Genomic DNA, 18,237 nt, shown 5'->3' with positions numbered 1-18,237 from the left:
TTCCTTGCCATTGCCAGTCTACATTTTATATCCTCTCTACTTCGACCATCATCAGTTATTTTGCTCCCCAAATATCAAAACTCCTTTACTACTTTAAGTGTCTCATTTCCTAATCTAATTCCCTCAGCATCATCATGATCATCATCATCATTTAAGACTGATTAAGCCTTTCAGCGTTCAGTCTGGAGCATAGTCCCCCTTATAAAATTACTCCATGATCCCCTATTCAGTGCTAACATTGGTGCCTCTTCTCCTCTTAAGCCTATTACTTCAAAATCACTCTTAACCGAATCCAGGTACCTTCTCCTTGGTCTACCCCGACTCCTCCTACCCTCTACTGCTGAACCCATGAGTCTCTTGGGTAACCTTGCTTCTCCCATGCGTGTAACATGACCCCACCATCTAAGCCTGTTCGCCCTGACTGCTACATCTATAGAGTTCATTCCCAGTTTTCTTTGATTTCTTCATTGTGGACACCCTCCTGCCATTGTTGCCATCTACTAGTGCCTGCAATCATCATAGCTACTTTCATATCCGTAACCTCAACCTTATTGATAAGGTAACCTGAATCCACCCAGCTTTCGCTCCCATACAACAAAGTTGGTTGAAACATTGAACGGTGCACAGTAACTTCTTGCAGAAGAGAGTAGATCGTAGCTGAGCGCTCACTGCACTAGCTTTGCTACACCTCGCTTCCAGTTCTTTCACTATATTGTCATCCTGTGAGAATATGCATTATAAGTACTTGAAACCATCCACCTGTTCTAACTTTGTTCCTCCTATTTGGCACTCAATCTGTTTATATCTCTTTCTCACTGACATTACTTTCATTTTGGAGATGCTAATCTTCATACCATAGTCCTTACATTTCTGATCTAGCTCTGAAATATTACTTTGCAAACTTTCAATCGAATCTGCCATCACAACTAAGTCACCCGCATATGCGAGACTGCTTATTTTGTGTTCACATATCTTAATCTCACCCAGCCAGTCTGTTTTCAACATATGATCCATAGATAATATGAACAACAGTGGAGATAGGTTGCAGCCTTGTCTTACCCCTGAAACTACTCTTAACCATGAACTCAGTTTACCATCAACTGTAACTGCTGACAATCTATGTAAAGACCTTTAATTGCTTGCAAAAGTTTGCCTCCTATTCCATAATCTCGTAGAACAGACAATAACTTCCTCCTAGGAACCTGGTCATATGCCTTTTCGAGATCTATAAAGCATAGATACAATTCCCTGTTCCACTCTTAACACTTCTCCATTATTTGCCGTAAGCTAAAGATCTGGTCCTGACAACCTCTAAGAGGCGTAAACCCACACTGATTTTCATCCAATTTGTCCTCAACGAATACTCGCATTTTCCTTTCAACAATACCTGAGAAGATTTTATCCACAATTAAAGAGAGACCTCTGTAGTTGTTACAATCTTTTCTGTTTCCATGTTTAAAGATTGGTGTGATACTGCTTTCGTCCCGTCTGATGGAACCTGTCCCGACTCCCAGGCCATTTCAATTATCCTGTGTAGCCATTTAAGACCTGACATTCCACTGTATTTGATGAGTTCCGACTTAATTTCATCCACCTCAGCTGCTTTATTGCACTGCAATCTATTGACGATTTTCTCCACTTCCTCAAATGTGATCCTACTTCCATCATCATTCCTATCCCATTGTACATCGAAATCTGAAATATTACTGATCGTATTTTCACCTACATTGAGCAACTCTTCAAAATATTCCCTCCATCTGCCCAAGACATCAACAGGATTCACTAGCAGTTTTCCTGACCTGTCCAAAATACTTGTCATTTCCTTCTTACCTCCCTTTCAAAGGCTGCTAATTACACTCCACAATGATTTTCCAGCAGCTTGACCCAAAGTCTCCAACCTGTTTCCAAAGTCTTCTTGGGTGCTGCAATTATATGTTTGGCTTTGTTTCTTTCTTCAACATAACTTTATCTGTCTACCTGAGTTCTAGTATGTAGCCATTTTTGATATGCCTTCTTTTTCCTTTTACAGGCTGCCTTGACTGTGTCATTCCACCAAGCTGTTTGCTTCATCCTACTTTTACACACTACTGTTCCAAGACATTCTTTAGCCACTTCTAGTACTGCGTCCCTGTACCTTGTCCAATGACTGTAATTTACTACATTCAACTAACTGGTACCTTTCTGAGATCACTGTTATGTACGTGTGCCTGATCCTGAACTTTCTCCACTCTTATCCTCCTACATATGGACCTGACCTCCTGCACTTTCGTTCTCACAATACCAATTTCACTGCAGATTAAATAGTGGTCAGTGTCATCAAAGAATCCTCTGAGTACACGTGTGTCCCTCACAGCCTTCCTGAATTCCTAATCTGTTATTATATAGTCGATGACAGATCTGGTTCCCCTGGCTTCCCAAGTATACCGGTGAATGTTCTTATGTTTAAAAAAGGAGTTTGTGATTACTAAGCCCATACTGGCACAGAAATCCAAGAGTTGTTTCCCGTTCCTATTGGCCTCCATATCCTCTCCAAATTTACACATAACCTTTTCATACCCTTCTGTTCGATTTCCAATCCTGGCTATAAAATCACCCATGAGCAGAACACTGTCCTTGTCCTTTACTCTAACAACTACATCACTGAGTGTGTCATAAAAACTATCCGTCTTATCTAGATCTGTCCCTTCACAATGCGAATATACAGACACAATCCTAATTTTCTTGCTAGACACTGTCAAATCTATCCACATCAGTCATTCGTTTACATACCTTATTGCAACTACGCTGGGTTCCATTTCTTTCTGATGTAAAGCCCTACACCCAATCGTGCTATTCCTTCTTTGACTCCTGACAGGTAGACCTTGTATTCTCCCACTTCTTCTTCTTTCTCACCCCTTACCCGAATGTCACTAACAGCTAAAATGTCCAACCCCATCTTACTTGCAGCCTCTGCCAGCTCTGCCTTCTTCCCAGAGTAGCCCTCATTGATATTAATAGCTCCCCATCTCGTTACCATTCGTTCGCTGAGTCGTATCTTAGGGGTCCCTGGATTGTCATTTAGAGGTGGCACTCCATCACCTCCAAAGGTCCGAGGCATTTTGCTCCGATTGTTGCCAGCATCGTACTTAAAGTACCAGGGAAGCAGGTTGCTAGCCTTACTTGCACCGGGTCCCATTGAGTTTTACCCCTAATGGTCGAGGGACTAACCAGTGGATTTGGTAGGCCGTCTGAGAACAAAGGTGACCACGACTCAGAATATGTCCAAGATGCCCAACCTTATTCCAAAGTAACTTGTATCCTGACTGTCAGGACCACTTACTTGGCCACTCATACATTGCCTGTGATTCATGCACTAGGACATGACTACAGGAACCCACACTCTGAACCACCAGCATCACCCGATTTAGTTCGACTACATTCCATTATCCTCGTTTTGCTTTTGTTGATGTTCATCTTATACCCTCCTTTCAAGACACTGTCCATTCCATTCAACTGCTCTTCCAAGTCCTTTGCTGTCTCTGACAGAATTACAATGTCATCGGCGAACCTCAAAGTTTTTATTTCTTCTCCATGGATTTTAATACCTACTCCAAATTTTTCTTTTGTTTCCTTTACTGCTTGCTCAATATACAGATTGAATAACATCGGGGAGAGACTACAACCCTGTCTCACTCCCTTCCCAACCACTGCTTCCCTTTCATGCCCCCCAACTCTTATAACTGCCACCTGGTTTCCGTACAAATTGTAAATAGCCTTTCACTCCCTGTATTTTACCCCTGCCACCTTCAGAATTTGAAAGAGTGTATTCCAGACAACATTGTCTACAGCTTTCTCCAAGTCCACAAATGCTAGAAATGTAGGTTTGCCTTTCCTTAATCTATTTTCTAAGATAAGTCGTAGGGTCAGTATTGCCTCACGTGTTCCAACATTTCTGCGGAATCCAAACTGATCTTCGCCGAGGTCAGCTTCTACCAGTTTTTCCATTCGTCTGTAAAGAATTCGCATAAGTATTTTGCAGCTGTGACTTATTAAACTGAGAGTTCGGTAATTTTCTCATCTGTCAACACCTGCTTTCTTTGGGATTGGAGTTGTTATATTCTTCTTGAAGTCTGAGGGTATTTTACCTGTCTCATACATCTTGCTCACCAGATGGTAGAGTTTTGTCAGGACTGGCTCTCCCAAGACCATCAGTAGTTCTAATGGAATGTTGTCTACTCCCGGGGCCTTGTTTTGACTCAGGTCTTTCAGTGCTCTGTCAAACTCTTCACGCAGTATCGTATCTCCCATTTCATGTACATCCTCTTCCATTTCCATAATATTGTCCTCAAGTACATCGCCCTTGTATAGACCCTATATATACTCCTTCCACCTTTCTGCTTTCCCTTCTTTGCTTAGAACTGGGTTTCCATCTGAGCTCTTGATATCCATACAAGTGGCTCTCTTTTCTCCAAAGTTCTCTCTAATTTTCCTGTAGGCAGTATCTATCTTACCCCTAGTGAGATAAGCCTCTACATCCTTAAATTTGTCCTCTAGCCATCCCTGCTTAGCCATTTTGCACTTCCTGTCGATCTCATTTTTGAGACGTTTGTATTCCTTTTTACCTTTTTCATTTACTGTGGTTTTTATATTTTCTCCTTTCATCAATTAAATTCAATATTTCTTCTGTTACCCAAGGATTTCTACTAGCCCTCGTCTTTTTACGTACTTGATCCTCTGCTGCCTTCACTACTTCATCCCTGAGAGCTACCCATTCTTCTTCTACTGTATTTCTTTCCCCATTCCTGTCAACTGTTTCCTTACGCTCTCCCTGAAACTCTGTATAACCTCTGGTTTAGTCAGTTTATCCAGGTCCTATCTCCTTAAATTCCCACCTTTTTGCAGTTTCTTCAGTTTTAATCTACAGTTCATAACCAGTAGATTGTGGTCAGAGTCCACATCTGCCCCTGGAAATGTCTTACAATTTAAAACCTGGTTCCTAAATCTCTGTCTTACCATTATATAATCTATCTGATACCTTCTAGTATCTCCAGGATTCTTCCATGTATACAACCTTCTTTTATGATTCTTGAACCAAGTGTTAGCTATGATTAAGTTATGGTCTGTGCAAAATTCTACCAGACGGCTTACTCTTCTATTCTCTCCCCCAATCCATATTCACCCACTACGTTTCCTTCTCTCCCTGTTCCTACTCTCGAATTCCAGTCACCCATGACTATTAAATTTTCATCTCCCTTCACTACCTGAATGATTTCTTTTATCTCATCATACATTTCATCAATGTCTTCATTAACAGCAGAGCTAGTTGGCATATAAACTTGTACTACTATAGTGGGCGTGGGCTTCGTGTCCATCTTGGCCACAATAATGCGTTCACTATGCTGTTTGTAGTAGCTTACCCGCACTCCTATTTTTTTATTCATTATTAAACCTACTCCTGCATTACCCCTATTTGATTTTGTATTTATAACCCTGTAATCAACTGACCAAAAGTCTTGGTGCTCCTGCCACTGAACTTCGCTAATTCCCACTGTATCTAACTTTAACCTATCCATTTCCCTTTTTAAATTTTCCAACCTACCTGCCCTATTAAGGGATCTGACATCCCACACACCGATCCGTAGAATGCCAGTTTTCTTTCTCCTGATAATGACGTCCTCTTGAATAGTCCCCTCCTGGAGATCCGAATGGGGAACTATTTTTCCTCCAGAATATTTTACCCAAGAGAACACCATTATCATTTAATCATACAGTAAAGCTGCATGCTCTCGGGAAAAATTACGGCTGTAGTTTCCCTTACTTTCAGCCATTCGTAGTACCAGCACAGCAAGGCCGTTCTGGTTAGTGTTACAAGGCCAGATCAGTCAATCATCCAGACTGTTGGCCCTGCAACTACTGAAAAGGCTGCTGCCCCTCTTCAGGAGCCACACGTTTGTCTGGCCTCTCAACAGATACCCCTTCGTTGTGGTTGCACCTACGGTACGGCCATCTGTATCGCTGAGGCATGCAAGCCTCTCCACCAACGGCAAGGTTCATTGTGGGGGGGACCTGTTAATAAACAAAGTATGTACCTTTTGCATTTCTCTCTCTCTCTCTCTCTCTCTCTCTCTCTCTCTCTCTCTTTAAGGGAAAGAGAAAAGGTGAAGCGATAGCCCAGCATAGAGCCTGCGCCTACCGCCATGTATTTTTTATTTCAAATGTTAAAAAAACGTAATATTTTTTCCTGTTGCTGGGTAAGAGGAAGGACTCGCTCCCTGTTAATAAACGAAGGCAGACACATGGTATTTCAGAGCGAAATTGGCGGTAGCCGTTTTGGTGGTAAGGATAAGTAAAAAGCCTGTTTTTTAAGTGCATCAAAGAAAAGAATATAATATATTTTACTAACTGAAAGATTGTATGACTCATTATTCCAAGTAGTTCTGCAATATATAAAAACCCAAGAAGGCCACCTGGGTACTTCGGAGTTATCACGAAGATCCAATTACATCATCATGGACATGGTCAAGATTTTGTAGGTGGATTCGGCGATCAGACGTAGTATTATTAATTGGCATAGCTCAACTTATTGTGCTTGTCAGACATGCCTAAAAATTAATCTCATTATTTCTATATATCTAAAATTTAATTAATTATTTTTTTTATATTATGAAACCACTTTAGAAGCTTGACGATATTCACTATGTTGTGACTCAAATACAGTCTCATTCCCATTCCAAACCACAAAGCATTGCACACTATTTGCTTCACTAAAGCAAAGTGATTTAATACAAAAGTGAACACATCCTGTTGCTAAGTATTACTTAATAGAGAGCCACCCTTTCCATAGTAACAGTTATCAGTGAATAATTCTCATTCAGGGGTATAAACCTCTTCAAATTTCTTCTTTAGATAGTCAGTGACAGGTATACTTTGTACAATTTTGTGGGAGTTCCAGTCTCCTAAATAAACATATTTGTCATTAGAATGAGCTCCAAGAGAAGACTGAATCTACTTTCTCACATAACTTTATGGAAAATTGATGTTTCAAGGACTTCTTGCTTTGAATAATACATTTTGAAGTCTGGCTATTCAATATTCCCTATGAGGAATAACTCTACAAATAAAGAATACAATTCACCGTCGTTTCTTTCGTATCCATTTGTGCACATGCGCTCTCTGTTTCAATTTGTTAGCTTGGGAATTTATGAATTTTTCGGCATACTTGTTTGTCTCATTAGTTATCTTTGTTAGCAAGCTATCATAAGAAAATGAAGTGGATTCAGAGAATCTCCAAAAGAAATTTTTACACCCTGTGAAAGGAAGTTTACTCATGTCTACACTACAATTGACAGACAACGATCTTAAAGAACCAGAACTATTGTCAGCAGTCATCATTTCTTCTTTGACATCTTCTTAACCACTTGATGTTTCTGATTTGTATTCGTTAATAGTATCATGATCGCTGTCTTCGCACTACCCAGCAAAGTGTCGCTAGACCACTCATCATCACTTGTGTTTAATAATTGGTCTTCATAACACAACAACAAAGAAGGTGCACACCTAGACATGCTTACACCTGTGTATGTACTGTGTAACTTATGACATCGTTGCGTCTGGTACAGACATTCAAATACATTTTGTAGAGATCACTGAATATGGCAAACTACGTGCCTTAGCACCGTTTGTTGAGCACGTGGTGCAGTAGGCCAGACGGGCCAAACTTGATGGGACAAGCATGCATGGCGAGGCAACAGAGCTGCCTGAATCCAGTTCATTGAGCATGGGACCACTGTCAAAATATATGCTGAGCTCACCTTTTGAGCATGGCCAAGGGGTTAATGGTGTGCTGATTATCACAGTGCTTGAAGTTAAGGAGTAGCAGGGCAGACGGGAGACTGATTTAATTTTAGAAAGTGCCATGTGGTAGCCTTATCAAGTTCTTTCATCAATATCTTTAACATATGATTGCAGTATGTAAAACTAAACTAATCAAGTTTTTCTCTGAAATTAGTATTTCTATTGTTTAGTCATTTTATGTATTTGAACTTCTATCATTTATATTACTGTCTTATATCCATTTAAAGAAAGGCCAAGCCGCATAGTACTGTCTTGATCACATTGAGCACCACAGCTAATAATGTTAATGATCAATAAAAACCATTTCACCTGTACTGTTACAGTTTTATTGTATTGTGAACATCCCCCCCCCCCCCACCCGCCCCCCTCCTTTGAACATTGAACATATTCAGGTTGCTGACTTGTGCCGAAGTAATGACAAATGGTCTGGTTGTCGTAGGTAATGCCAAAGATGGAATTCAAAAACGTTCACATAAACATTCTGTTGATTGCTTGGTGGAAGTATGGCAAGCACATATAACATGCTGTTTGCAGTATAAAGTGTGTAATGTATACAGCCTCCTGTGTCTACTCACTATACTTCCACCAGACAGTTGCCAGGAAGTTTACGATCACTGTTTTTGGGTTTGGTCTTTGATGTCACCTATAACAACCAGACCATTTGTGTCATAACTTTAGCACAACTCAGCAACCTAAAGGTGTTGAATGAACAAAACTGATTGTAACACGATAAAAGTGTAATGTTACAGCTATGGTGATTTTTATTAATCACTAGCTCAGCGCCCTCTGTGTCACTTGCATAGACTGTATGACCTGTAGAGACTTTTTTTTAATCCAATTTTTATGTTTTTCACAAATTGCAACACCTTCTAAGCTTTTTGTGCTAATTACGGACATATGTCTTACAAAAAGGCTATTCTGGTAGCGGGAGTCTAAAGTTATGGTTAATCATGGTTTTTTGCAATCTTGTGGAGATATTGCCATAGCAGTTTTAATTCCTGAACAAATATTTCTTCATAATTGAGAAGTGAAATACCAGTTTTCATAAATTTAGCGTTAAAATTTTTTAGTGTCACAAAATATTTTCTAAACAGTTTCCATTACCTATTGCACTCCTTTAGGGATTGAATTTCTGGAAACACTGAAACAAATATTTTTTTACTTACAACCGACAAGTCAATTATCATTTGTCGTAGATGTAGCCTTAAAATTCTTTCAGTAGTTCTTTTTAGTAATTATTTATTTTCAAAAGAACTTTCACCTACTATTTTTCCCACTTAGTGGTTGAATTTCAAAACATGCTGAAACACAATTTTTTATTTTTTTATTTTCTGACTGAGAAACCAAATATCAGTTTTTGTATTTCTAGCTTGATAAAAACTTTCATCCCCTGATTCACCCAATTAGGGGCTGAGTTTTCAAAAACAGTGAAACACTTTTTTGATTTCTAATTGAGAAGTCAAATTTAAATTTTCATAGATTAATCTTTAAAAATGCTTTCTTAATAAAATCAAAGAATGGAAAAATCCAGGATGGAATGTAACAATACGAGAGAAGGAAAGTTGCTACTCACCATATAGCAGAGATGCTGAGTCACGATAGGCACAATAAAAAGATTCACACAATCATAGCTTTCGGCCATTAAGGCCTTTGTCAGCAGTAGACACATACACACAAACACACACACACACTCACGCAAGTGCAACTTGCCCACGCGTCTGCAGTCTCAGAGAGCTGAAACTACACTGCGAGCAGCAGCACCAGTGCATGATGGGAGTGGTGGCGGAAAGGAGAGAAATAAAATTAAAAATAAATTAAAAGACTGGGTGTGGTGGTGAAATGACGGCTGTGAACTGCTGTAATGGGAACAGGGAGGGGGCTGGATGGGTGAGGACAGTGACTAACGAAGGTTGAGGCCAGGAGGATTACGGGAACGGGATGTATTGCAGGGAAAGTTCCCACCTGCGCAATTCAGAAAAGCTGGTGTTGGTGGGAAGGATCCATACGGCACAGGATGTGAAGCTGTCATTGAGATGAGGGGTATCATGTTTGGTAGTATGTTCAGCTACAGGGTGGTGAACTTGTTTTTTGGCCACAGTTTGTCGGTGGCTGTTCATGCAGAAAGACAGCTTGTTGGCTGTCATGCCTGCATAGAATGCAGCACAGTGGTTTCAGCTTAGCTTGTACATCACATGACTGGTTTCATAGGTAGCCCTGCCTTTGGGATAGGTGGTGATAGTGACTGGACTGGAGTAGGTGGTGGTAGGAGGATGTATGGGACACAGGTCTTGCATCTAGGTCTATTACAAGGGTATGAGCCATGAGGTAAGGGATTGGGAGAAGGGGTTGTGTAAGGATGGATGAGTATATTGTGTAGGTTTGGTGGATGGCGAAATACCATGGTAGGAGGGGTGGGAAGGATAGTGGATAGGACATTTCTCATTTCAGGGCACGACGAGAGGTAATTGAAACCCTGGCGGAGAATGTACAGCCTAGCCACCCGTGGTCGTCGCATCTGCAGTGAGCAGTCCCTCTCTAAATATACCGAGAGTCTCACTGAAGCCTTCACTGACTGTAATTATCCTCCCTCATTGTACAAAAACAAATGTCCCGTGCCTTATCTTTCCAGTCTCCCACCACCTCCCAAAGTCCCACAGTCCAGCCACAGAGGAGCATTCCCCTCATAACCCAGTGCCACCTGGGACTGGAGCAATTGAATTACATTCTTCGCCAGGGCTTCGATTACCTCTCATCTTGCCCTGAAATGAGAAATGTTCTACCCACTATCATTCCCACCCCTCCTACCATGGTAGTCCGCCATCCACTGAACCTACACAATATACTCATCCGTCCTTACACAACCCCTGCTCCCAATCCCTTACCTCATGGCTCATACCCCTGTAATAGACCTAGATGCAAGACCTGTCCCATACATCCTCCTACCACCACCTACTCCAGTTCGGTCACTAACATTACCTATCCCATCAAAGGCAGGGCTACCTGTGAAACCAGTCATGTGATTTACAAGCTAAGCTGCAACCACTGTGCTGCATTCTATGTAGGCATGACAACCAACAAGCTGTCTGTCCACATGAGCGGCCACCGACAAACTGTGGCCGAAAAACAAGTGGACCACCCTGTAGCTGAACACGCTGCCAAACATGATACTCCTTATCTCAACTACAGCTTCACAGCCTGTGCCATATGGATCCTTCCCACCAACACCAGCTTTTCCGAATTGCGCAGGTGGGAACTTTCCCTGCAATACATCCTACGTTCCCGTAACCCTCCTGGCCCTCACCCATCCAGCCCCCTCCCTGTTCCCATTCCAGCAGTACACAGCCGTCATTTCACCACCACACCCGGTCTTTTAATTTATTTTTATTTCTCTCCTTTCCGCTACATAACCCCCTCTACTCCCTCCCCCCTCCGCATCTTCTCTCCTGCCCTCCATCTAAACCGCAGCACTTCACTGTCTGCCACTCCCACCATACTATCCCTCCCCCTCCCTGCCCCAGCCTCCTCCTTAGCCCCACCCGGTCGCCACTCCCATTATGCACTGGTGCTGCTGCTCGCGTTGTAGTTTCAGCTCTCTGAGACTGCAGACGTGTGTGCAAGTTGCACTTTGTGTGTGTGTGTGTGTGTGTGTGTGTGTACTGCTGACAAAGGCCTTAATGGCCGAAAACTATGATTCTGTGAAATCGTATCCCTGATTTTAGCGTGTTAGGTGTTCAGTTTCCAAAAATAATGAAATACATATTTTTTAATTGTAACCAAGAAGTCAATTGACAGTGCTCTTACATGTAGCTTTAAAAATACTTTATTAGTTCTTTAATAATGATACATTTTCAAAAAAAAGCATTCACCCACTATTTCACCCCCATCGGGTTAAATTTTCATAAACACTGAAACTTATTTCTGACAGAGAAACCAAATGCCAATTTTTGTAGGCGTAGCTTCAAAATTTCCTTAATAGCAACATTTATAAAAAAAGACCCTTCACGCCTTATTTCAACCCTATACAGTTGAGATTTCGAAAAATCCCTTCATGAACAATGCGTACATTATAGGATCAACACCTTCTCCAAATTTCAAGATCCTGTTCTTAGAGTTTTGGGCTCGGCAACGATGAGTCAGACATTTGGTCAGGCCATTGCCTTTTATATGTAGAGATTTTCATTCACTTAATGCTGCTCACTAGGGTATGTTTATGCTGCAGCCCCGCTGCTGGCACATCTCGTCTCGCTGCTCGCTGGGAGCGTTCTTGCATTTACACTCCAGTCTCTATGCTGGCACAGCAGTGCTCACAGATTGTGCAGGCATCTCACTTCTCACCTGGAACATTTACCCTGCAACTGTTCACATCACTAGTTGGGTGCATTACTTGCAGTGTCCGAAGCAAAAACTATGTTCTATGCATCATATGATGACAATAATAGTGGTTCATTCGCTCCAAAAAATGTGGTTATTGACAGTAAGAAACAAGTAGTAGTATGGGTACTCCCTTTGAATTAGGCTGCCCAAACTGCAGGTAAATTCACAATTATAAAGACAGCTCAAAAATTATTCAGAGCACTTTCTCAGACATTTATAAATGCTGTAAAATTTTTTCTAGATTATTTTAAATATTATTTATCTCAAATAGTTTAAGATATGAAGACTAAGTGCAAAATTATTAATATATTTCCATTGAAGAGCAGATCGTAGGACTACTCACTATGAGACAATATTTCATCAGTTTTTACCCACATCTGTATCATATACTAATCTATATGTTGTAGATTTTTCATTCTTATCTTCTTCCATTCTGATCAATTTGGGTGAAAAGGGGGAATTAATTGCTAAAAATTATTTCGCCTAATGTTATCCATCATGAAACAGTTATTATGATCTGTATGCCTCTGATCGCAGGTAGCTTTGCATCCAAAAATGGCTGATAGGAGCGCCTGTTTAAAATAACCACTTGTCATCATCACAGTGTCGCTATCTGAGTGTGGTAGTTTAATTAGTAGAATTGTGGGAAAATTCTGTAGGTCTACAAAGGTATTGCTTACAAAACACATGGTCCAACTTAGAATAACTCATGTGTCTTGGATCCTATATCAAATAAGATATGAGCAGACACTGAAAGCACAAGTTGCCCCAGGTTTGTTTGATCGTGAGAGAGTGTCACAGAAATTAAGGAAAACCTGAGCTGGAAGATGCTTGAAGCTAGATGCAAGCTATCTCTGGAAAGGGTACTTACAATGTTTTTCATGTACCAGTATTAGGTTGAGGAATCTAGGAATATACTCTAGCTCCTTACATGTTGACGTTGCAGTGACTGCAAAGATAAGATTAATGTGATTACAGCTTGCACAGTGGTCATTAAGGAGTCATTTTTACTGCACTCCATAACTTAATATATTGTATAAAGGGAAGTACCCTTGCCTTACACTTTGCAGTAGTTTGCAGAATATGGATGTAGATGAAGATGTAGAAGTAGATGTATGCTGTATGAAAAACCAAGCACCAAGGAACAGTCGAACACAGCACTGCTAGAGTGACTTTGAAGCTCAATTTCCAAGTTAAGTGGTGGTGGTGGTGGTGGTGGTGGTGGTGGTGGTGGTGGTCTTGATCCAAAAAACAAACTAGCTCAATATCATCTCCTTGCTGAGGATTGTAGTAAGCTGTAGGGCAACCAGCTATGGTGGATGTTAGATGTGCTGGTAAGATTCTTGGACTCGTTTCATCAGGAGCAGGTCACACTGGTGAGCAGTGAGTTGGCAGCATAAACATATCAAAAGTAAAAAATCTGAAGAGAATGTTAGTTGTGTTTTAAATGGAATGTCATGTCGTCTCAGCTTCTGCCAGTTGAATTAAATTTTTATATTGATACATGTGACTGAGATTTTATAAAAAAGAGAACTGAAGAAAAATAATAACCTGCTTCTGTTGATTGTATTTCAGCAGAATGACAGATAGAACTTGTAGGAATAGTATAACTTATATAAAATTGCTAATATTGAAATATTATCTTACGATTTTTTTGGAAGTGAGGAAGTTAATTTGAAATATTGAGTTTAATATTAGCTGTAGAAGTTAATTTCTGATATCTTCTTTAAATATTCCTGGTTGAAATTAACTCCCCAAAAGACATTTACTGATTGTTAAACAGTTAGTAGTATTAGAAAACTTTTAATGTCGTCTGCTGGTGACAAAGCTTCTGAAATGGTGAAACTGTGCATAGATTGACAAGAATGTTAACCGACGACATTGTTCGGAGGTCAGTGACTGATCTTAAAATTATGCAGTTTGCATATTTTCATTACTGATAAGAATGATTGGTAAAAGAAATCTCAAGAATACTGAAATAAAAGTTTGATAAAGTAAAGGCTGATTGAACACTAGTAGCATTCTGGTACTGCCAGCAAACAAGCAGCCTGAAAAAGTTCTAAAATGCAACATAATAAATGGAGATGTCACATTAATGGAAGAGGAAAGTAGGTTTCTTGATTCAAACATAGCTGTTACCATTAAATTAACGTAATTATTTAATCGATAATGACACTTACATTTTGTGAGACAGCATTCAATAACCAGGGGGGGGGGGGGGGGGGAGGAGAGAGAGAGAGAGAGAGAGAGAGAGAGAGAGAGAGAGAGAGAAGACGAGTGCAGCTCCTGCATTTGTACAGTCAAAACAAATTACAGCAACTGCCTTCAACTTGCTTTACAGAGTGTCTGCATGTAATTACCCCACCAGCCTAATTCAAAAGCAGATTTCCCGGGCCATCACATCCAGTCCTGGTACTGCTGATCGCTCCAAAAAACACAACTTCGGAACACACCACTGGTGACTCAGCATTATCCTGACCTGGAATGTATTAATCAGCTATTTCGACAGGGCCATGACATCCTAAAATTGTGCCCTGAAATGAGATCTTTTCTACCTGAAACGTTTCCCACCACACCTAGAATAGGTTTTCGTTGCCCTCCCAACCTCCGCAATATTCTTGTCAGACCCTACGCTCTTTCTGCACCCATCGTTCTAGCCTATGGCTTCTATCCCTGTGACCATCCCCACTACAAGACTTGCCCTATGCACCCTCCTACCACGACCTATGGCAGCTCTGTAATTGGCAAAACATATACTATCAAAGGGACAGCCACCTGTGACACGATACATGTTGTATACCAGCTGTTAAGTAAGCACTGTTCAACCTCTTACATCAGCATGACTACCAACAAATTATCAATTAGGATAAGTGGGCATAGGCAGAGGGTGTATACTGGCAACACACAATATTATGTTGCAGAGCTTGCTCTACAACATGACAATCGTGCCTGTTTCACCACACTCGCCATCTGGGTTCTTCCCCCAGATGCGAGTTTCTGAACTCCGCAGGTCTTCTAGTGCTACAACATGTCCTTGGTTCTCGCCATCCACCTGGCCTTAATTGATATTAATTTCATTGGTCTCAGTATTTATTCACAGTAACTACTCTTTTCTTAACTTCGTTTTAGTTTTCTACATCTTTCATTGTCTTACCCGTCTGTTTTTCATTGCCCCCTCCCACCTCTGTTATGTACAATGCACTTAGCGTTTCACTCTTATCAACTGATGTATGATGTTTAAGCAGTAATCTCTGTCTTGTATATTACCCTGTCTTCCACATTTAAGTTTTCAGATTTTCAAATCTCGTCTGATGCAGTCCCCAACAATCAGTCTTTACTTCTCATCCCATGCGGTAATTCCCACAGTTCTTGGTGACTTTCCTGAAATCTACCCCTTTTCCTAGACTTCTCCAGTCCTTTTTCTTCACGCCTCATCCTTCCCCTTCAACCCTTCTGCGTGAAGGAGGAGCCACTGGCTCTGAAAGCTTTCCTAATTATAACTTTCTTTGATGTGTGTGTTCTGCCACCGCTTGATGAGTAGATTTTATTATCTATACAATGAAATTATTTTATCAAAAATTGATTGTTTTTGTTGTTATTTTATTTTATGAAGTAGGTATAGAAACATTTCTTTTGGACAATCTTTATATGAACAGTAAGAATATCTTTTTATATTAAATTATAATCTTTTCTCCTTAATTTACAGATCTATTTACACCGAGAAAATATATTCATAATATCTTTTAGCATTAATTAAACATTTGTGGCTATTTTATTAATTATTCAAAAAGCAACATTTCACTTGTAATGCTGTGTTAAAAAATTGCATTAATCATCATGAGGAGTAGTTTAAATTCCTTACAGAACATTGTTTCTTTCGCTATTCTCATTCACATACCTCATGCATTTAGTACAACACTTCTTAAATATTATGCACACTTTGAACAGGCGTCACTTTTCTAATGTTTGGAATCAAAAATAAAAAAAAGAAACAAAATGTTTTTGTTGATTGACTATGATGATTGATTTTACAGATCCGACAACTTCCAGAGTCTGTAATAGTTGAAACAACAGAATACAAATGCCTGCAGTCACAGTTCTCTGTCTTGTACAACGAGTCCATGCAGCTGAAGACTCAGTTGGATGAAGCTAGGACACAGTTACAGACCAGCAAGAATGCACACCTGAGACACATAGAAATGATGGAAGTAAGTTACACATGTTAATCTGTATTAGTTTCTCCAGTTTCTATTCAGATGGAAAATTTTATGCCCCCCTTAAGAAATCTTTACCATGTTTGAATTAAGATGACAGTTATTGGCTTAAGTTTTTCTCATGTATCACTAATGTTTGAATTATTTGACATTACTAGAAGTCTGATACTACTGTATTGGTGATACCCATCAACTTTTTGGAAAAAAATAATGAGTTGGTGGGTTAGTTGTCTGCATTTCCTGTGGATCACAATTATGATCTTTCACTATGAAGAAGGAAGGAAGGTTGGGTTAACATCCTGTCGACTTTGAGGTCATTAGAGATGGAGCACAAGCTCAGAATGTGTCAACATTAGGAAAAGAAATCAGCCCTGCACTTTCAAAGGAACCATCGCGGCATTTGCCTGAAGGGTAAAGGGAAATCATGCAAAACCAAGCTGTGCATGGCCAGACGCAGGTTTGAACTGTCGTCCTCCAGAATCTGAGTCCACTGTGCTAACCACTGTGCCACCTCGCTTGATCTTTTGCTATGATGTGGAACAAGTTTATTTTACAATGTTAGTACACGCCCTGAATGGAAAGTATGGCACCTTACAGAAATTTATATTTAACTGTGTTCAGCGTCAACACACTTCCCTCCCCCCCTTACACGCACACATGCATGCGAAAACACGTATTATTGCTACTGCTGCTACTGCAGCATTCAAAAATTCTTCTGTGTATATAGTGATGATGATGTATGGCCATATCAATTGAGCTGAGAGCTACGACATATTTATCTTAAATTACAACAATATAGAGAAAGACTGATTGTTACTTACTGTAAAGAAGACACCTCAAGTTGCAGACAGGCACAATTAAGATACTTACATAAAGCTTTCAGCGACAGCCTCCATTAGTAAGAGAGAGACACATAAGATTCGCACACACAAGCATGGATACCTCACTCACAAATAACTGCCAACTCCAGCATCACGGGCCGAACTGCAACTATAACCTGGGATGCAAGCAGCAATCTGGAGGGGGCAGGGAAGGGGAAGGAGTAGTAATGTACAAGTGGGAGAGAGACAAACATTTTCTGGTGGAGCGTGCACAAAATAGACTGCCAACAGGTGCAGCATCAGGAGGTAGTATGTTATCATTAGTTGAGACCAGGATAATTACGCGAGCAGAGAATGTGTTGTAAGAGTAACTCCCATCTGTGCAGTTCAGAAAAGCTGGTGCTGGAAGGAAGGATCCAGATGGCTCAGGTAGTGAAGCAGCCACTGAAATAAAGTGTGTTATGTGCTGCTGCATGTTGTGCCACAGGGTGGCATGGTTTGCTCTTGGTCACTGTTTTGGCGGTGGCCATTCATTCTGCTGGACAGCTTGTTGGTAGTCATTTCAATATAAAAAGCTGTGCAATGATTGCAGCAGAGCTGGTAAATAACATGGCTGCTTTCACAGGTGGTGTGGCCCCTGATGGGGTAGAATGAACTTGTGAGAGGACGGGAACAGGAAGTGCCGGGTGGGTGAACTGGGCAGGTTTCGCACCTGGGTGTTCCACAAAGGTATGATCCTTGTGCCAATGGGTTTGGATTGGGAGTGGTATATGGATGGACAGGATGGTGCGGAGGTTGAATGGGCAATGGAACACCACTTAAGGAGGGGTGGGAAGTATCTCGGATATGATGCCCTTCTGGCATGAAGATAGGCATTCAAAGCCTTGGAGAAGGATGTGGTTCAGTTGTTCTAGTTCAGGTTGGTATTGGGTGCTGAAGGGGACACTCCTTTTTGGCTGGTTCTTGGGGGTGGTTGGAGGATTGGGGGCGTGAGG

General features: G+C 40.7%; 1 protein-coding gene across 4 annotated transcripts in view; it reads left to right on the top strand.

The window, feature by feature from the left end:
- LOC126250572 (E3 ubiquitin-protein ligase Bre1) overlaps positions 1-18,237 on the top strand; it is a 260,407-nt gene that overhangs the window by 81,176 nt on the left and 160,994 nt on the right. For all 4 annotated transcript variants that reach the window (XM_049951572.1, XM_049951573.1, XM_049951571.1 and 1 more), the window contains exon 8: positions 16,242-16,415. In XM_049951572.1, coding sequence (XP_049807529.1) covers positions 16,242-16,415 — 174 coding nt within the window. The remainder of the gene's footprint in view (positions 1-16,241; positions 16,416-18,237) is intronic.

This window comes from Schistocerca nitens, chromosome 1, assembly GCF_023898315.1.
Source record: "Schistocerca nitens isolate TAMUIC-IGC-003100 chromosome 1, iqSchNite1.1, whole genome shotgun sequence".
Lineage (NCBI taxonomy): Eukaryota > Metazoa > Arthropoda > Insecta > Orthoptera > Acrididae > Schistocerca > Schistocerca nitens.
The sequence above is the reverse complement of the archived record's forward strand: the minus strand, read 5'-3'. Positions and strand labels throughout refer to the sequence as shown.